Consider the following 21648-nt stretch of genomic DNA (forward strand, 5'->3'; position numbering starts at 1 on the left):
TCACCTGCAACTTAGAGCTGGGCATGTGATACATGTGGGGTGCAGCTAGCCACAGTTTATTCAAGAAACCATCACACCCCTCCATGCACAAGCAGCTAGACAGGTGCAGCCAAAATGCCTCTGATCTTACCCGCAGGGACTCACCTCTCAGAAATGGCTTGATTGACTGATCCCTTCTGGCTGAAATCAAGGGCAGGGCCTGGGACCCTCACCTGCTCTAGACACTGGAAAAAAGGCAGGAGCATTTTCACTGAGTCTAACAGTTTAAACCAGAGAAAACACAGCAGACTTACTTTATCACTAGGGCCCTACCAAATTTACAGCCGGTCTGGTCAATTTCATGTACACAGGATTTGAAAACTAGTCAGTTTCACATTGCAAATTTCAGGGTGTTGTGACTGTGGGAGTCCCAACAAAAAAGGGAGCTGGGGAGAGGGTTTGGGGAGTACCACCCTCACAACTGCGCTGCCTTCTTGTGACTGGAGGACAGTCCAATCTCCCTCCTGTGGCTGGGACCCCCCAGGTAGGGGGTCCTAACTACTAGTCCTATGCAGTGGGACATCAATTGTGCCCAGGAACCCTGGTAAATTTGGGGGGCCTTAGAAAAAAATGGGCATCTCAAGAGCACGCAGAAACCATGGAATACATTTTGTAATGTGCACCTAGGCATGTGTGGCTGAGTACCATGAGTGGAAACACATGGCACCAGTGGTGGGCACTCTACAAATCAACTGGGTGGCACCTGACCGACTCCTGCATGGCTGCCCAAACGCTCAGCTTCCAGGGAACACTGGTGGGAAGCCTCAATCCTGGGCAGCAGTTGTGGGGAATGGAAGCCCTGAGCCCTTTCCAGAAGCCATCAGGGGCTGAAGCCTCAAGACTAGGTTGACTGATCCTTGGCAGAAGCTGGCTGGAGGGGAACCATCAGCCCAGCTCTGGAGCTGCTGCAATGCAGAAGTGATGGTCTATCACCCTCACTTCTGGGCTTCTGCTGCAGGTGGGTTTGAACTCTTCCCCCAGAGCGGCTCTGCGGGGGAAGGTTGACTCAGACTAGCAGCTAGGCGCCCTGCCACCTTCTACACAGCCATGAAATTGGTAGGGCCTTAGGGCTCGTCCATACTATGGGAAAGATTGAGACACACAAAATCAAACTACCTGGGGTTGGGAGTCAACCCCTGTACCCCTCGCTATCGCAAGGAGTAAGGGAGCTCGATGGGACAGTTTCTCCCGTCAACCTCCTTGTAGACAGCCAGGCAAGTCAACTGCAGATAAGTCAGTTCTAGCTACACAACAGCTGTAGCTAAAATTGTGTATCTGCAATCAATTTATCTGCCTAGCATAGACCTAGCCTTAGTCACAAAAGTAGACAGATCTAGATTTGCACAGTGCCTAGCACAACAGGCTCCTGGTCCACAACAACATCTCCTAAGTTTTGCCACAAGGCACAAGAAAAAAATATGACCAAGATCTGGAACTTCTTCTGAAAGCAACAGGGACCGGATCTTCCTTTGTGTCTTTACCACCTTTTAGGGGTTTCTCCAATGCACATAAGAATAAAGGAAAACATTGTATCTCTGATTTTTGTGGGAAACTTTGATTGCCTTTGTAAGATCCGTTCCATTCTGCACCCTGTTTAAACACCGCTTAAACCTGCCTCACCGGAACATGCAACTTCTGGAGTGAAATCAAGACAACTGTGGCCACGTGAAAATGCCACCTTTCCAGTGACCATGTCAGAGTAATCGGTAGCAGGTGTGGAAAGCCAGCACCACAATTTAATAACTGCCCCCTTGATTCCAGTGTGGCTGTTAGAAGTAGCTGTGACAAGGGCAGAGCCACCATTCTTTTACGGTCTTCATTGCGGGGAGACCACTGCAAGGTGGATTAGTAAATACACTTGGTCTGTTATTACTCACTCAGCCTCTGAAAGGCAAAACTCCCATTGAAACAAGATCAGACCCACAATTATTGGGATTAAGGAGCTGCTGAAAAGCCCACTGAAGTCAAAGGAAAGAGTTCTATCGACGTCAGGGAGTTCTGGATCAGGCTCAAGCCTTTTGTCCTTGGTTTTACAGAAGCACATAAAGACCGACCCAGGGACCCCAATTTGTAACACAGATACCAGGATCTGTGCTCACGATCAGCTGCAAGCAGAAACCAGTGTCCTGCAAAGTAGAGTCTGCTTCTCAAAGTCCAACCCCATACAGACCCAATCCTGTGTTGAGCTCTGCAGGAGCAGACTCTTGCTCTCACCTCGAGCCCTATTAAGTTGGATGGGACAGTGTATTGTGTCTATATTGCTAGTAACATTACTGCACCTGGAAAGCAGGCAGTTTGGAGTGGAAGTGCTAGCAGCAACATGCAAAGCTACATTGGCACAACCGGAGGCCAGTTAGAGGAGATATTCATCATTACGTTCCAGGTAGAGAACAAGAAGAAGTCCTGTGGCACCTTATAGACTAACAGATATGTTGGAGCATAAGCTTTTGTGGGCAAGGACCCGCTTGGTCAGATGCGTACTCTTCTGTCACTAATGACTCCAGGTTAGCAAAACTGAAAAATATTTGCCTATTTATGCTGCTTGTGGAACCTGCTTGATTTGAAAGTAAAAATAAAATAGTCAATTTCACTTTATCGTTTCCAACTAATTTCACTTTCCGGTGCTCTTGCTCACGCTACAATGTTTTTTGGGCCATAAATACAGCATGGGAATGTTTAATTGTAGGAAAGTCCTATTTTCTGAAAGTTTGTTTTAGAAAAGCCACAATTTTGGGCCAAATCAGCCTCAGCTGTGCCCCTTTAACAACATGTGATCTTAAGCTTGTCCTTGTTTGTTCAAACATCCATTTCTCTGGACAGCATCTGCTAGGAAGGGATTTTTAAAATACCTCCACAAGTTGAGTGCCTGGAATAACACAGAAAACAAATGGCAAAATAAATGTCTTTCTCTAGTTTCTCCGTTGTGAAAGAAATATTCCCCTTCATGACAACCCCGCTACTGAAGAACTTTCTCCCTTTCTTTCCATTCAGGCAGAGAATCTTTATGCCAGATTTTAATCTGTTACATTCATGGAGCCTGACAGACTTGCCAGGCTGCTGGGCAAGGCAGGGGAGGTCAGGGTCTTCTGTCCCAGAAGGGGCAGGACCTTAGGCAGAAGAGGCGGGGCCTCAGGTGGAAGTGGCGGGACTGAGGGGGCCAGCCCTCAGTGCTGCTCAGAGTGCACTGTGTTGCCCCTGCGTCCTGCAGCCCTGAGAGCCAATCAGAGCATGAGGCACAAGTGGTGATTTAAAGGGCCTGGGACTCTGGCTGATGCCTCTCCTCCAGTAGCAGTGGCAGTGGCAGTGGATGGGAGCCCTGGGCTCCCCACTTAACACCCCCTCTCTCCTCCATTGGTGAGACTGGTTAGGTTGTCTTTAACTGCACTAAATCCACTGCCTTCGAAATTACTCCTCATTTTACACTTGTTTTGACTGAGATGGGTCTTGGTAACAGTATTTAGAAACTCAGTAAAGTCCAACATAGAGAACAAACAAAAAGATCAATGTTAACTGGGCGGGGAGGTAAACCTATTCATTTAAAAGCACCTCTGACTTTTAATTCATCCCTGATGAAAGCAGTAACACTCAGCCAATGAAAATCGAGGTCAAAGGTCAGATTTTGGCCCTGAATAGGCAGCACTACACACTCTCATTGGGAGCAGTACGTTACCTGGGTCATTCTGATTTGCTTCTTGGAGGCAGGCCCACCCCGCTCAGATCATTCACACAGCAAATCACAGCATGGTTAGCTGGCCCCTTTCACTGAGACACTGACACTTTTTTTCTCCATCAGGTCTGCAGTTTATTTGGAGTCTGTATTAGAGTTACACGGTGTAAGTGACATGTTGCTTACAAAAACCATGTAGCAGCACCAGCCAGAGCAGCATCATGGCAACCAATATTTGCAGTCATGAAAAGTAAAAGTCAGAGGGATTAAAAGCCAAACAACACAGCGTGGAAAGCAAAAAAGCCCAAGATCCGTGTTACGCTGATGTAAATCTGGAGTAATCCCACAGCAGGAAATGGCTACGGCCAGCTGGGCAAAGAGGCTGCATTTTTCACTCGTGTGAGTGTGACACAATTGCAAAGGCCCACTGAGATGAAGGCTAGCAGGTCTGAAGCAATGTTAACGGTCCAGGTTGCAGTACAGGTTTCTCTCAGGCTCTAGAACAGCCAGCTGGTGCAGGTTCATACATGGTAGCCTGCATCTTAGCAGGGTTTTCCATCACGTCATACCAACGCAATAAAACCCCAACCCCCCCTCGGCTGAAAACACTGGCTTAAATCCAGAGCAACTCTCCTGACTTCAGTGGAGTGCCTCCCACCTGCCCGTGAAGTAAATGGAACCGGAATGAGGCTCAAAGTTGTAGAAGGGTTCAACGGAAAATGCCTCCGTAGGCTCCCTCACTCAAGTATCTCTTGGTGATGTCACCCCGGAGTAAGCGTGCCAGAATATGGTCCTCGACCTTTATGCTTGTCCTTCCCAGCCTCAGCTGTTCCCCCAGTTTAAATGTAAAGACAAATCTTAATGCATGTCAATAGCTAAACCATACTATTCAATTAGGTTTTCCTTGTGCAAACAGCAACTCCTGCCCTCAGCACAGGTGAACAGAGACATTTGTTAAACACTTTCTGCTCCTCACAGGTGTGCCATGTACAAGGCTCCTCAAGTGCGGCATTTTGAACACTGTAAGTACCAGATTGTAGTCTATAAGGTTAGCTACACAGACAAGGCCACTAAAAAGAATCCTTGTGTAGCTCTGTAATAACATAATACCTACCTGGCCATAGTTAGCTACTGACCAGGGAACTATTTTGTTCCAGTCTCCAGCAATGACACATGGGCATAATCCTTTAATTAGAGAAGGAAGTTTAAGAGGAAGCAAAATGTGTTTTAGCTACTAAAGGAAATGGATCAGAAGGCCATACACTGCTATACAGTACAGGCTCAGATTCACAGGAGGCAACTGGGCTGGCAAAAAAGAAACTAGAGATAAGAAATGCAACTGAATTACATTTCTTCAAGTCCAGGAAGAGGGGAGTCAGTAGCGATCTGCAGACATTTTCGATTCTAACACAAAGTCCTGCTATACCACCGTTTAAACCGTGTTCCCTTCCCACATTAGCAACTGGTATCTGACTTCAGTGAAATTGTACAGCATAACAGCACAGAATCAGACACTCCTTTAGATCTTGTTGGCGGGCAGGAAGGAGGACGCTAACTGCTGATTACGCGAGCACAGGCAGAGCCTAACTACATTTATACCCAGTTGTCACAAAGCCCATGCTGAGCAGACTTGGCATGAGCCGCACTCATAGCACTGGTTTGTAGAAGAGTTAATATACATGCTCCACCCCCAGCTATGAGGCCAGGAACAACATCTTCCCACCCTGCCAATAAGAGCTGAGTTTAAAGAAAGGGAGGTTTCAGCACTGATAGAGACAGAGCGCTACACATGGGATGAACTACATTTTCATGTCGGGCTAGTGTTTACATAAGGCTTCGTATTCAACATGTCAACATCTAACTCTTTCCAAAGCCTGAGACAATGATAAGTTAACACGAATGTTTCTTCTTTTTTCTCTGCACTCCATCCACGTATTCAGCCGCCTCTTTTTTCTGCTTTTTGTGTTTTTTCTTATATGTTTTCTTTTGCTTTGCCTCAGCGATTTCCTCACCAAGATTTTCCCAGTCAGAGGTTCCAGGGTAAACCTCTCCATTCCTCCTGAAAACACAACTGACATCTTCACCTTTGTGCCGATCTTTAGCTTTCTTTTTCTTTTTCCCTGGTGGGTACTCAGTGTCTGCAGTCTCCAGGTCTTCCCCCCTCAAGACATCTGTTCTGGAGCATTTCACCTTCGGTTCTTCATAACTATCCATGTTCTCTGCCTCATCATTTCTGTGGCTTTTCTTTTTCTTTCTGGATTTTCTCTTCAGTTCTTGTGAGGACTCCAAGACTTCAGCTGTGGTTGTCCCAGGATCAGGTAACTCACACTCTGGTTCGTTCTGGAATTTCTTCAGTTTTGCCATGCGTTTGGCAAAATACTCTTGCACAGTCATGGTGCTGGTCACTGTTTTGCTATTGTCCACTGGCTCCGGCATCCTATGCTGATTTTTTCCGTCCTCCTCCAGAGAACCTGCATGGGTGTTGTCCTCCTGGGGGAAAAAAATTAAAGGTAATCAAGGAAGATTTTTTTTGCATTTCAACATCTAAAGAGAAAGCACCACAAGTATCTAGGGTAGCGTTTCTCAAACCGAACGCTTTTGGGCTAGGAATATATTGACTGAATGCATATATGCTGGTCGGGGTGGAGGGTTTAATACCAAAAAATTACCATGTGGAATGCTCAAAAGTCGATTTAAGAGTTAGCGGTTTTTTTGGATGTTGTTTATTTTACAAAGAACAAATATAACAAGAGAAAATAATCCAAATGAACAACTAGCGTCCTTCTGATAGGATGGTTAGCAACCCCATAATTAAGTATACAAATTAAAAATTAAGTACAAACCCAAAACAAAACAGCAACATAACAGCCAAAAGGAGGATGGGTTAGTGTTGTTCTTTTGTACAAAAATAGAAAGGAAAATATCATTCAAACACAGGACTGTCTTTCCCTAAAGCTTAAAAAAGCCCATACATGTTTTATGAAAAAGTAATGCAAAACAGGTTAGGTATGGAAAAATATTCTTCCTCTGATTCTTCTCTCTGTTTAGGCATGAGTCACTTAACTATACTGTTATGAATGTGTTTTAAACATTAATATACCTACGATCTAAATACTATTCAAATATCTTTGTGTTTTTGATACACACGCAATATCATATTTAGTACTTTAGAAGGAAAAATATTGCTAGCATCAACTTTTTTTGCACAGATATTCACACTGCATGGAACACCAATGGTCCACGGAACACAGTTGGGGAAATGCTGATCAAGTGTCAGACCCTACGCACTCTGGAAGTCATGGCAGAAGTCCCATGGATTTCAGTGGGTGTAAGATCTAGTAGCCCTCAGTGCAGGGAGGAGAGGAAACCAGCCAACCCACCCACCTTCTTAAACTGGAAATGGAAAGGAGAGATCATACAACAATTCTTGTGAACACTGCCAATAGTTTGGCACCACACAAGGCACAGTGAGGAAAACAGAACTAAAATTAAGACAAGGAACATTTAGACTGAAGGGGGTCTGATCCTTTATTGGTCTGCACCATATGCAAACGAAACCTACCCAATGCAACTGCAAAGCACACTGCAAATGCTCCAGAAGCATAATAGTGTACTACACACATTTTGTACAGGCATAACTGCCTCCCCAAGAAGTGGTGAGAAAAAAAATTTGGTGAGCTCGATTAATCTGTGGCAAAGTCTCCCAACGGAAGTGGTGGGAACCTTGTCCCTGGAAACGACTTAAAGCACTAGAACATGTTGTAGGGAATACACCTAGCATTAGTAGGAGGCAACTGATGTAACACACTTCTTCAAACAGTCACAGGTATTAGATAAGTTCCTTCATAGCTGTTTCGTATTAGCTGACTCTACACATTAATATTTGATGTTATCATGCTAATTTTTAAAATATATTTAAGTTGCTGGACACTTATCATATGATGGCTTTCTGTTTTTTTCTAACTGTGCCAGACTAACTGTTTGATTTGATATTTTTCATGCCATGCGTCTGCCCCAGACTGAACATTCTGGGGAGATTTCTGCAAAAAACAGCTCAACTGTTTCTGAGAATGAGGCAAGGGGAAAACAACACATTTTTCAATTATGTACAAGCATCCATAGTTCGGGCATTTCTTAACTTTTGCATGCTTGATGCTGCAACCTTAATATGTTCTCTTAATAGAACACGGATTTTCACAAAAAAACCTATCCAAAACAACAAACTCCAGTACAGGCCAGATGCTAGCAACCTTTCACACCCAGAACCACTGCTGAACTCAACAGCTGTTCCGCATGTGCATGGTTGAAGAACAGATCCTTTATCTAGAATATAAATACAGAAGAAGCCAGGAGTCACCTGGCTGAGTAATGGACATATGGGATTAAGAAAAAGACTAACTTTTTCATAAAGCGACAAATAAACTGATCGAAAATGTAAAGCTTGCTAAGTTGCCCATTATTTATAAGCAAAGCTCTGTCCAAACTCTGAAGTGGAGATACAGATATCTAGCGCTCAGAATTAACCTGTTGTTCATTTTGTGGTGTCTTTTAGACACTAAAGCTTATATTCCAATGTGACAGGCTACCTAGAAATGCTCAATATGTACATCAATCATCTCAGATCAAACAGTACGTATTTTTAAATAACTGTTAAATCTAATTGTCTGAAACCCACCCTCACAGCAACTCATAACACAGAGAATGAAAAGAGCAACAAGAAAACAGACTCCAACGCTCATGGGCAGAAGTCCCTCACCATAGATTATATTTAAAGACAGTATGGAGGGTGACGTCAGGAGTTGGTGTCTTCCATTCAGAAACGCTTGTATCAACGGAGCAACGAAGGACCCAGTTCACCATCCACTGGACTTTATAGATAGCCATTTATACTATGCATATAGTCGACTTGGATTTTCAGAAAGCCTTTGAGAAGGTCCCTCACCAAAGTCTTAAGCAAAGTAAACTGTCATGGGATAAGAGGGAAGGTCCTCTCATGCATCGGTAACTGGTTAAAAGATAGGAAACAAAGGGTAGGATTCAATGGCCAGATTTCTAAACGGATAAAGTGGCATCCCCTCAGAGGTCTGCACGAGGACCGATCCCAGTCAATATATTCATAAATGATCTGGAGAAAGGGGCACAGAGTGAGGTGGCAAAATCTGAAGATGATACAAAACTGCTCAAGATAATTAAGTCCAAAGCAGACTGTGAAGAGCTTCAAAAGGATCTGGCAAAACTAGGTGAATGGACAACTAAATGGGAGATGAAATTCAATGCTGATAAATGCAGTATAATGTCTATTGGAAACATAATCCCAAGGATACATATGAAATGATGGGGACTAACTTAGCTGTTCCCACTCAAGAGAGATTGTGGGGTCATTGTGGATAGTTCCTTGTAAACATCCCCTTAATGTGCAGCAGCAGTCAACAAAGCAAGCAGAATATTGGGAACCGTTAGGAAAGGGACAGAGACTATCTTCTTGTCTTTAGAGCAGGGGTGGGGAAACCTGAGGCTGCACCTTGCCTGGATCCGGCTCCCGAGGCTCAAGGCTCCTTTCCCCAGCATCCAGCCTGAAGCGGGGTATGAGGAGACCTGAGCCTCATGGGCCAGACTGGGCCACTTGCTTGCCTGTGTTGCTGCCATTCCTGCTCCCTATACCTTGGCTGGGAGAACAGCAGCTTACACAGCCTTTTCTTGTGGTCTCTCTCAGGCACCGCCCTCCCACTGCTCTGACTGGCTGGCAGAGCCAGGGAGAAAGACCTCTCTAGCGAGCGTTTCTCCATGCTGCTGCTCCCCCAGCTGGAGGAGGGGGTGGCAGTGGCAATGCATGTAAGTAAATGCCCCACTCCAGCACCCAGACTCCCCCACCCCAACCCCCTCCTGCCCCAGCTCCAACTCCTCAGCCTGTTCCTGTACCCCGCCTCCCACTCAGACCTCCACCTCGCTCCTAACCCCACCACTGCTGCCCCCAGCCCACTCCTCCCACCCAGATCCCCCAATCCCAGCCCACTCCTGCACCCTCCTTCCCAACCAGGACCGACACCTGCTCCTTGGCAGCCCCTCCCACTCCCAAACCTCCATTTTTGGTCCCATCCCTGGCCCCCAGAAGAGTTACTCTGGGCTTGGGGGAAGCCCTGAACCTCAGTCCCCCCTTCTCCACCCTCTGCCCATGGTGCTGGAGCATGAGGGGAGTGAGGTGTCTCAGGGGCCAGTGAGGGTCTGGGGTTCTTTTGTTTCTCACTTTTATGTGGCCCACGACTGATTTTTCTGTAGGTCACTGGCCCCCACCCCTAAAAAGGCTCCCCATCCCCTCTTGATATAAACTCAGGGTATGCCCACAGATGTGGTCGCCTTATCTCTAAAAACACGTAATTGGAAAAGTTACAGAGAAGAACAACAAGAAAGGATTCGGGGAAGGAACAACTTCCGTGGGAGGAGAGATTCAAAAGATGGGGACCTTTCAGTTTGGAAAAGAAAGAAGGGGGAATTTGACTGAGGTTTATAAAATCACGAACCGTGTGGAGAGAGTGAAGAAGGAAGTGCTACTCACTCCTTCACAAAATACAAGAACCAAGTCTGAACAAACAAAACAAAGTATTTAATCACTTAGCCAACCTGTGGAACTCACTGCCAAGGGTGTTGTGAAGGCCAACGCTATTACGGAGTTAAAAAAGAATAAGACAAGTTCATGGAGGATAGGTCCCTCAGTGACTATTGGCCAAGATGTTCATGGAGGGAACCTGTTCTGCGTGTCCATGATCTCTGACTGACAGAAGTGGCAAGTGGACAACAACAGGATGGGTTACTCAACCACTGTCTGTTCTTTTCATTCCCTTTGAAGAAGCTGGACATGGCCACTCTCACAAGTCAGGATACTAGGCTAGCTAGACCTCTGGTGTGATCCACTATGGGCATTCTTATGTTGTACCAGTGCAAAGCGAGGTGCAAAATGCCACCAAATTAGAATGGTAGCATTTTATACCCACGTTGATTTAAATTGCTGCACAGGGTGAAGGACAGCGGTGACTGATGTCAATATAAAACTACTGATCTCAAATATTGTACTTACTGTTTGGTAGCATAAATAAGTGGCCTCAGTCTTTTTCAGGTTATAATATTTAACCAGCTCATTGAAGTGGGTTTTGTGAGTTTTTAAGTGAGGATTTCCAGGTACAGGGCTTTACTCATTTCACTGATCGTTACTCATGTGAGCAAGAATTTGCAGGTTTGTATTACTAGCGATGCATTGAGAGTGGTTACTTCCTCATATCTGCTCTCAAGAGAGCTATTCTAGTGGAACAAAAATAATGTTACACTTGAGATTCCAGTAATGTTTGTGTGGACACTTAAAGAAATTAGGTACTTTTTCCTGTAGGAATACACCTTGTTTAAAAGGAGGAGTTTAAACGCAATTAATGCAATGGAAGGACTTTGTTAAGAAATGTTATTTAAAGCTGAAATTGCCCTCCCTCCATAATTTTTGTATATTTGAGTGGGGGGAAGATGTCAGCAAATCTGACAAGGCAGAATAAATTGTTAGATATCTGAAGCAGAGCTTTGTCTTTTTAACAAAGTACCACCAAGCAACATTGGTACAGATCAAAAATAGCTGCCCTGCCAAGGCAAATTTAAATGGATCATTTTCTTTTCTTTTCTTTTCCATATACCTGAAAGATGCTTTTGGCATCGTGCTCTACAAAATGACAAATGGGCTCCCATTTTTCTCAGCTATGGTCACTTGCTAAAACTAACCCTCGTCCATTTACAAAATATCCTCAGAGACAGAGCACCAATAACCTTGGGGCAAATTAGGAAAGGGCTTGTTAATGCTCTTGGTAAATTCTCATTCTGGCAATTAATTTATTGTAATTTAATGTGAATATTAATTGAACCGTATACATTTATTTTTAAAAATACGGTCAGGCACACAAACTGTTCTCTGGCTAAGTTGATAACTTCAGAAAGCATTTGTGATTCCAGAAAAACAAGCTAATTCCACAGAAATTCCTATATTGATAAGAATTTTAATAACCATGGGCCATTGAACACAGAACTAGCAGGGCGTGGAGACAGGGAAGGAGGTGCCAGCCCTAAAATCTCCTTCAGTTTAGGGAAAGTTTATATAAAATCGTAAATCATCCAGGAAGGGCTGCTAAGTGCCAGAAACCTTCCTCCTCCCCTTCCATGTTGTACCTGAGGAACAAACCATGGAAACATCCTTAACTAAACACATGGATCTCTCTCCAACTCTAGAAAGGTGAGATGCAGAATTACTGAATTTTTTGCACCATAAGAAACATGCTTTGAAGTGCTAATAGTTACAATTTTGCTAAAAAAATGCCACAACCAAAGCTGATTTCTGTAATAAGTTAGTAGCATTAACAGCCTTACAGTGTGAAATCTTGGATCCACTGAAGTCAACAGCAAATGCTACCGTATACTGCCCTAACACCTTTCTACCCAAAAGTCAGCTACCACTTATGTACAGGAAATGTTTCTCACGTTGATGAAATGCAGCCTCCTTTGATAGGGAAAGTAGCAGTTGTTAGAAAACATGGAGAAAGTGACAACAGAAGAAGACAGTAAAGAAGGTTAGTTAAGAGCACAGAAGTCCAGACAGAAAAATTGGGTTCCTGTTTCTAGGAGGTAAAGGGAGGCAGCAACAAATTGATAATCGACAAACTAACTGGCAATTGTTATATAAGCAACAGTGGATCCTGTGTTCAATCAATTTCGTGAACGCCAAAGAGGGCAAAAACCTGTTCTTAGTGCTTCAGGTACAAGACTGGAAGTCAAAAGATCTGGATTCAGAGTCCAGATTCTGTTGCTAACTCACTACGACACTTTGGTCAAGTCACTTTATCTCTCCCATGTCTCAACTTCCCTGTTATGTGACTTAAGAGGAGCTGTCACGTACTTGACTATAATAATGGCATGGAATAAAAGGTACAGTGGGGCTGAGGTTACTGGAGTACAATAAGGGTGAATATATTTTTAAAAGATGTGATCGTATACAAAAGAAAATGGGACTGTTGCAGAAGTTATTGAGAATATCTACAATCAATGCTATAGGACATCAGAGTACATGATCATGAAGGTCTCTGCTGGCCTTAAAAAAGCCTATGAATCCTACTTCCTGCCTCTCTGCTTTGTCAGAGTGGAGAGCTGATTTCCTTGCCGAACCAATGAGATTTAGAGACAATCTAGTTCCATAGCTCCAATTCTAGGTCCTCATTGCAGAATTGAGCTTGTACGTCTCCCGTGCAGGGAGTAAAACCAGGCAGGCAGGAAAAAATTCATGGCTGCCTAGTGCCTTTTAACAACAGGTCCAATGTTGATGTGAAGCAGCACAGCAAATAAACAGATGTGCATGGGTATTAAAGATGACAAGATCTCTTCTCTGAGGAGCTTGTCAGACCAAGGCATAGGCCATAAACACTTGAGTTAAGCATGTGCAGAGCTGTTTGCAGGATTGGGACCACACAGACAGCACAGAGGGTAATGGTGTTTTTAGTATACGCATAGTATTTGGGAAGTATGTTAGCATAATTCTGCATTCAATTCTCCCATGCCAGAACAAGAACCAGCATCCAGCAGATTGATCAAACTGAATATCAGTAATAAGGTGCAAACTAGGATACACGCTCTGGCAATTTCAAAACCCACATCCATCCATGACCAAGGATTAGTTTTGCAGGGACTTTGGAGGTTGTACCGTAAGAAAAGATAATAGATCAACATTGCAACAACAAGCCAAAGCTGCGTCACCTACAAGGCAACTTCCTGGAAATTAAGGACAACTTTGGAGAAGGACAATGTTGTGGCCCTACATGTTTACACTAAATGTAAGTTTAACTAAGTAAGGAACCAAATAAAGCAGCAGAAATGGAGCACTTTAAAGACTAACAAGATGATTTATTCAGCGATGAGCTTTCGTGGGACAGACCCACTTTATCAGAGCTTGATCTGAAGAACTGGGTCTGTCCCATGAAAGCTCATCACTGAATAAATCATTTCTGTTAGTCTTTAAAGTGCTCCATTTCTGCTGCTTTATTTTGTTGGAGTGCAGACTAACACGGCTACCTCTCTCTTACTAAGTAAGGAACGGTTCATAAAACATCCCAATAATGTATAACAAATGTTAAGAGAAGTTAATGAAAGGGGGACAGATTAGTTCAAACAAAAATAATATAATCCATGGCAAGAAAACAAAAAAGATGTGAGACCAAAAATCAATCAACCAAAACTGGTATGTTAAAAACTAAGTCCTATCGATGGGCAAGCCAGTGAGGAGACAGGTTATTTCGCCAGCTGCTCCTTTTTGGTGAGAGAGAAACACTTTAAGAATTAAAATTGCTATGGGAGAGAGCTTAACCAGCGCTGCTGTTGCCCCCACCATCTCCCGGCCTCCTTCATCCTAATCCTTAGAGGTGTCCTGATGAAAGAGGTGAGGAAAAGTGGACCCAAAATAGCATCTGTTGCAGCTGACTCCCAAACACCAACTGTGAGCTGTGACTGGACTTAGCAGCCACAGCTGCTCCTTGCAACTAACTTATATTTTCCCCGAAAGGACAATTACTATCACCTCTGATACCATCTAAAAGACTGCTTAACAGGGGCTTGTCCTCCTGAAAGCTTTCTCCACCTAAATGGAAAGGGAACAAAAATGGTGCTAAAATGAAAGCGTCATTTAACACTTTACTTTCAAATGCGGTAACTGGCCTTGTTTTCTTTAATTAAGGGTTAAGGATTAATCTGGCGATTGCCATAGTGCTATGCAGGCTAAGGAGTCCTTATAACTCCAAGCCTTGCTTAACACTACTTAATATTAGACAGTAACTGGGTGACGCCAACACCTATGAGCAATATATTCCACCTACTTTATTAAAAACAGGCCCTATCATCCAAGGGGAAGAGATATCAAACCTTGTCTTTTCTCTCTCTCATCTTTCTTGTTCCTTTTCTGCTATCCATTGTTCTCCTTCACTTCCCCTTAGACTCTCCTCATCTTACATTACTAGGGGGTAATGGCTTACGTATACTAAACCTAAACTGTAAAACCCACTAACACGTGAACTCCATTCATTGGGTAGCAGAATTAGAATCCTGAATGGGGACGGCATGCTTCAAAAGGACTTTTATTTTGGCTACTCTAACCGGTAAAATGACTATTTTTCACTCTCCTATAAGGAGCTTCTACTGCTCTAGACACCTTGGAAAATATGTTGTCACCAGTTAGATGCTATATGCTGCATTCATTGGCGATCAGCATCTCCTTCTCCCAGCTCTCTCTTCTAAGTAAGCACAAAACAACAGGGGTTGGGTAGTAGCCTACAGAAGGAGAAAGGAAGAATCTGTGGCTTCTAGCCTTAATGCAGCTGTTTCCTGCAAGGAGTGAAGAGGAACCAGTTTTGCTACAACTGCTTCCCTCTGCAAGTGTGTGTGTGTGTGTGTGTGCGCGTGCGTGCGTGCGCGCGCACCACCATTTTTATGGCAGAGGCACTGAAGGATCTTTCTACAGATAGATGCTTGCCTATTATAGTGAATCCATGCTTACAAGGAAGTTTTTGGAGAAGAAAACAGAAGAACACTGCACTATAAAAGTCCTGCTGTATATATCTTGAAAATACTTTAAGTATCAGTGAAAATATGGGTTCCAAGACATTAGACAGACATTCTTCTGAGTATTTACTGTATATGTGCTGCTGTATTTATTAAGTCTTGAATTTAAACAAAATGACACACTTCAGTTAAAAGAGTGCTAAACATGCCAGGTATTTTCATAAACCTGCTGCCAAGAACTTGTGCCAAAGATCTCTGCAAATGGCCAAGTTCGGCTTTAATTTTTCTTCAAATTGAGATGTGGTTTCAAGTTAAAATTCAACCGCTGTAAACCTGATGTAGCCAGAATTCTACTTTCCTTATTTTAGAAACAAAACACTTCTTTTGCTGATCACTCCAGTCAGCTCTACAGAGCTGTGTGCTCTGGAAGACAGCTGGATTCTAATCTGGTTCATTTCTCATTACAGACATACACATAAACTCCAAGTGCAGAGCCAAATTTTGTCTTCAGTTACACTTGTTCAACCCCATTGAAGACAGATGTAACTCACGGCAGAATGTGAAGACGACAGAGTTGCACAGGTACACCAAATAAAAATTTGGCCAGCAAAGTTTTAATGACTGGTGACATAACACCCATAATAGACTCGCTTGTCTTTCAGATCACAGGCTGGACAGTCAGGACGTGCATTTTTTCTAACACTTACTTAGCAAATGTGATCTGGTGTCACATAAAAATTCACAAGGAACCTCATGGTGCTGCTCTCCTAGTGACACTTTTCAGAGTAGAATGGCAAGTATTTTAGTGTAAGCAAACAACTGTGCAGGCAAATCCACACAGTGGGAGGAGATAACATCTGAGATGTGATAGGAAGATGTTTGGGGGATAAGGAAAGAGGCAAAAGACCTTAAATGTTGTACTGATGCACAGAGTAACAAGCAGTAAAAAAAGAAAGCTGGACACCTAGATATTCTGGTGACATCCAAACCACTCTACCTCCACAGCTGAGGTCACAAAACGCCTCTTCCTATTCATTTCCTTGTAAATTACAGCTGTGCGTTAGATCTAATAAACAAGGCTAAAGAAGGTATTTCCCTTTGGATTCCTCTACTCACACAACACAGAGATCCAAACAGTGACCTCATCTTCCCTCTTCCAAGGGACTTATTTAGAAGCCCTAATCAGTGCGTTCTCACTTTGTTTAATAACAGAGGAAATATGGTCCAGTAATCAGAGCACAGGAGTGGGAGAGTGAGGTTTCCCATACTCTATTCCTAGCTCTGCTGTCGACTCTCAATACAGTCTTCCATGAGAAGTCACTTTCTCTCTCTGAGCTGCAGGCTACCCCGATGTGCGTAAAATGGATCTAATAACCTTTAACCAGCCCACAAGGTAATTGTATGTCTTTCATTAATTAAATGTTTGCAAAGTGCTTTGAGATCCTTTGAGGGGAGAAGTACTGTGTAAACACCAAGCCCTTATATTTATGCAACCGTAAAGATGGCTGGGTGATGTGTTCCAAAGAGACACTGGTTACAGATGAGCATGCAGCCTCATCTCAGTCAAGTCCTTTTGTACTTATGCACGATGAGTCTTCAACAGCATGACCACATACTCTTTTTCAAATACAATCGCAACCCTTGATCCCAAAGATCACCTCAGCTCATTCTTTACATTCTACACTTAACGCTATTTCAGTGCTGCAATGGTCCCGGTACTGCCTTCCAAACAGACCTAGGCAGCCCTGAAGAGAAGATTGCTCACCTTGTGCAGTAACTGAGGTTCTTTGAGATGGTTGCCCCTGTAGTTGCTCCACCTTAGGTGCCTTGGAGCCTTGTCCTTCTAGACAGAGACTTTAGGTAGCTGTGCCTTGTTTGGCAGTGCGTTTGCAGAGGCTACCTCCAAGGAGCTATCCTGCATGCATGACCAACCACTGCTTGGTGGTAGACAAAGAGTGGCTGGGGGTTGGGGGCACTTTCTGAATGTTTTTGTTCTCTCCGGCAGAAGGCAAGAGAGCTCTGCCTACACTGAATATGTGAAAAGAGGCTTCCCAAGGCATCTGGGTGAGATCTGGGGGAAAAAAAACACAGGTAAATATATAGGTTAAGAGTAAAATGGAGATGCCACTTTTGGAATGAATTTGGGATGGAGGCATAAAATGACCATGTCCTTCTGAAATATGGTATAAGGTAGAGAGGCCACTGGGCTCCTAATTCCCCCACCCTCATGCCAATGTGATAGGTATGAGAAAGGTGACCTTCATGGACAGGTGCAGGAAAAAGCATGTTGCAAGGGGTTTAAACTGTTTACCCAAAAGGATGCAGAGCACAACGTTAAGATCCCACATGCAGGCAGGGTCTTTTAGGGGTGGGAAGACACTGGTTAAGACTTTAAGAAAGCTTTTGATAATGGGGAGGGCAAAGATGGAAGTGCCATCTACCTCGAGGTGCACTGAGGTAACTGTGGCTAAGTGGACCTTTATGAGCTGTTGGAAAAGGCTGGATTTTCTCAGGCTTAAGAAAATAGTCCAGGACTTTGGAATGAGAGTGGAGAGAGGAGACATGCAGTGAGATTTGCACCAAGAGGAGAATCAGAGCCATTTCTAGGTGTATGTTTTGCATGTTTTGCAACTGAGTGATTGGGCAGCAAAATGGCAAATGAAATTTAATGTGGGTAAGTGTAAGGTAATGCATGTTGGAAAAAATAACCCAAATTACACGTACTACATGATGGGGTCAAATTTAGCTACGACAGATCAGGAAAGGGATCTTGGAGTTATAGTGGATAGTTCTCTGAAGACATCCACGCAGTGTGCAGCGGCAGTTAGTAAGGCAAATAGGATGTTAGGAATTATTAAAAAAGGGATCGATAATAAGACAAAAGATATCATACTTCCCCTATATAAAACTATGGTACGCCCACATCTCGAGTACTGCGTGCAGATGTGGTCTCCTCACCTCAAAAAAGATATATTGGCATTAGAAAAGGTTCAGAAAAGGGCGACTAAGATGATTAGGGGCTTGGAAAGGGTCCCATATGGGGAGAGGCTAGAGAGACTGGGACTTTTCAGTTTGGAAAAAAGGCGATTGAGGGGCGATATGATAGAGGTATATAAAATCATGAACGGTGTGGAGAAAGTGAATATAGAAAAATTATTTACCTTTTCCCATAATACAAGAACTAGGGGACACCAAATGAAATTGATGGGTAGTAGGTTCAAAACTAATAAAAGGAAATTTTTCTTCACACAGCGCACAGTCAACCTGTGGAACTCCTTGCCCGAGGAGGCTGTGAAGGCCAGGACTCTATTAGGGTTTAAAGAAGAGCTTGATAAATTTTTGCAGGTCAGGTCCATAAATGGCTATTAGCCAGGGATAAAGTATGGTGCCCTAGCCTTCATAACAAGGGCAGGAGATGGATGGGAGGAGATAAATCACTTGTCTTCTGTTCTCCTTCTCTGGGGCACCTGGCATTGGCCACCGTCGGCAGATGGGATGCTGGGCTTGATGGACCTTTGGTCTGACCCAGTATGGCCATTCTTATGTTCTTATGTTCTTATGTACTTGGCTGGAGAGCACAGAATCGTAGAACGCTAGAACTGGAAGGGACCTCGAGAGGTCATCAAGTCCAGTTCCCTGCCCTCACATCAGGAACACACACCATCTAGATCATCCCTGTTAGATATTTATCTAACCTGTTCTTAAGTATCTCCAAATGATGGAGATTCTACAACCACTCTAGGCAATATATTCGAGCAATTAACCACCCTGACAGGAATTTTTTCTTAATGTCCAACCTAAACCTTCCTTCCTGCAATTTAAGCCCACTGTTTCTTGTCTTATTTTCAGAGGCTAAGGAGAATAATTTTTCTCCCTCCTCCTTGTAACACCGTTAGGTACTTGAAAGCTACAATTATGTCCCCTCTCAGCCTTCTCTTTGCCCAACTAAACAAATCCAGTTCTTTTAATCTTCATGCCAGTATGGGGGATTATGATTGCCAGGATTACCTGCTTGAAATGTTGGGTTCACATAAACTTGTTGAGCTTGCATAGATCCAGAATAGGTCATCACCTCCATTCTTCTTCTGCATAAGGAAGTACCAGGAATAGAACCCTGTACCTATGTGTTGAGGTGCTATTGGTACTTTGTTTCCTCATTCCAAGAGAAGGTTTATTTCCTCTTCTCGGAGGACCTTGTGAAATGGGTCTCCTAAATGAAGAAAAGAAAGGTGGTGGGAGAAATAGACATAAAAGAGACGGAATAATCCTGCTGGATGATTTCCAGAACCGATCTGCCTGTCGTGATATCATTCCAGAGTGGGTAAAAGGAAGTCAGCTGGTCCCCAAATGGTGTTGGAGTGGAACAAGAAATTGGGATTGGAGAATGGAGAGGCCTTGTACCCTGGACCAAACTTCCAAAATGATTGTCGAGTGCTGGATGACTGGGATGTAGTTGGCTGGTCTGAGGTCTGTGCCTGTTTGGTCTGCCTGTTGGCACCATTGGGAGCAACGACACTGCAGTTGAGAGTAAGGCATTGCTTGAAACATTGGACTGCAAAATCTTCTGTTTGTTTCTCTAGAGAAGGATATAGATTGCAACGGTTTTCAAGGTGGCCTGGGAGTCCTTAGGAGTATAGCAGGATGTGGCTGCAGCCTCTGCAGATAATTTGTGGCCCTTGAAAGGCAAATCCTTGACTGTGGCCTGGGCCTCTCTCAGAAACTCTAATAGGTGGAGCTAGGGTGCCCGGCCTGCGAAAAATGAGGTCACGATGGAGTGTTCTGCTGTATCAGCTGAGTCCAGAGAAGCCAGGAGAGCCATTCTAGCAATGAGTGATCCCTCAGAGATGTTTGCTTTGTACAACTCTTTCTTGTCCCCCATGAGGTGTTCAACAAAGGACAATATTTTCAGGAAGAGGCTGTGCATGTACTTTGGTAACAGTGCAGAGTAGTTCTCAATGCATAAATGGAGAGTGGTGGAGGAACAGGCTTTCCTCCTGAAGAAGTCAAACCTCTTCCCATCCTTACTGTATGGGGGCTAACCTGGACTGTTGTTTGCCCTACTCATTTACCACCTCCATGACTCGTTAAGTTGGGGCTGGATGGGTAGAGAGAAGTTCAGCCCCTTTTGTCCAGAAATAGTATTTTTGTCTGATCTTTTGGAGGAGAGGGAGGGCTATGGTGGGAATCTGCCAGACTGACACCATAATGGACCCAGATAAGATGATCATTGGCAAGGCAATGTTAGCCAACAGGAACACGTGGAGAACGTAAGTGAGATTATGCTGAGTTTTAGGGAGCTTTGATAGGGTTATGTCAAGGAACTACAAAACTCTTTTAAAAGGTTCTGAAAGCATCTGAAGTCATCTTCCAATGTGATGGTGGCATGATGGTGTCTTCAGGAGATGAGGAGGAGATATATGTGCGGGTGGTAGTGATTCACCTTCAGTTGAAGGCCCCCAGTCATCCGCTTCCTCGTCCAGTATCTTGGAAAGTGGTGCTTCCATGGTAGGAAAGTGAGATGTTCTGGAGGGAGCAGGGTGCCAAAATGGCCATTTAGGCAGTGGGGACATAGAAGGTGGAAGACAGGGTGCTGTGACTACTCAGGGAAGTCCACGGACTGGTAGTGAGGGGGGCCAGCCTTAGGAGAGGGGTGGGCGAGGAGTATGCAGGCCTGAGTCAGTGTCTTCCTTGTCATCATTGGAGACAGGCAAAGCTGAAGGGCTGGGAACAATAGTATGCCTCGGTGTCAGCCTGATCAGTTTGCCATTGGTACCAAACTGGAGCACGCTTCAACTGAAGAGAAAGCCAGGTCTGCAGTGTGACGGTATATTTCATATTCTTTACGAAAATACATTTACAAACATGAATATGCCTAGCCCACATATGTTTTATGCAAAATAGTGAATGTAACCTATCATTGGAAAGCTTGTAACCCCGAATGTGCATATTCTATTTGTGAGCATGTATTATTCCTCAGAAACGAGAAGTCCTGTAGCACCTTATAGACTAACATATTTTGGAGCGTAAGCTTTTGTGGGCAAACACCCGCTTCATCAGATACGACGTAGTGCAGATTCCATAGGCAGGTCTAATTATTCCTATATTTGATGTTAAGCATATGAAGCATAAACCTGTTTACTGATTTAGATGTACTAAGTGAGTCCCATTAGTGGTGCTTAACCAAGTGAATGGTTGAGGATTTGGGACAGTGATTTGTGAATAGTCTCACTTTTCCTGTAAGCATGGGCTATGATTGGCTCTACAAAGACATGTGACCACATCACCATCTTGAAGTTTATACTTTTCCGTGGGGTTGGGGGAAGGTGGGGAACTGACCAAAACCTCCCTGCCCAAGGGAAATTCTACATAAGGAAAGG

General features: G+C 43.9%; 1 protein-coding gene across 1 annotated transcript in view; it reads right to left on the bottom strand.

Annotated features, from left to right (window-relative positions):
* Positions 1–3816: 3816 nt before the first annotated feature.
* Positions 3817–21648, bottom strand: part of PINX1 (PIN2 (TERF1) interacting telomerase inhibitor 1) — a 94006-nt gene continuing 76174 nt past the window's right edge. The window contains exon 7 of the mRNA XM_074991483.1: positions 3817–6196. Within this exon, the coding sequence (XP_074847584.1) occupies positions 5597–6196 (600 nt within the window). The 3' untranslated portion in view covers positions 3817–5596. The remainder of the gene's footprint in view (positions 6197–21648) is intronic.

Source organism: Carettochelys insculpta, chromosome 3 (genome assembly GCF_033958435.1).
Source record: "Carettochelys insculpta isolate YL-2023 chromosome 3, ASM3395843v1, whole genome shotgun sequence".
NCBI classification, from domain to species: domain Eukaryota; kingdom Metazoa; phylum Chordata; order Testudines; family Carettochelyidae; genus Carettochelys; species Carettochelys insculpta.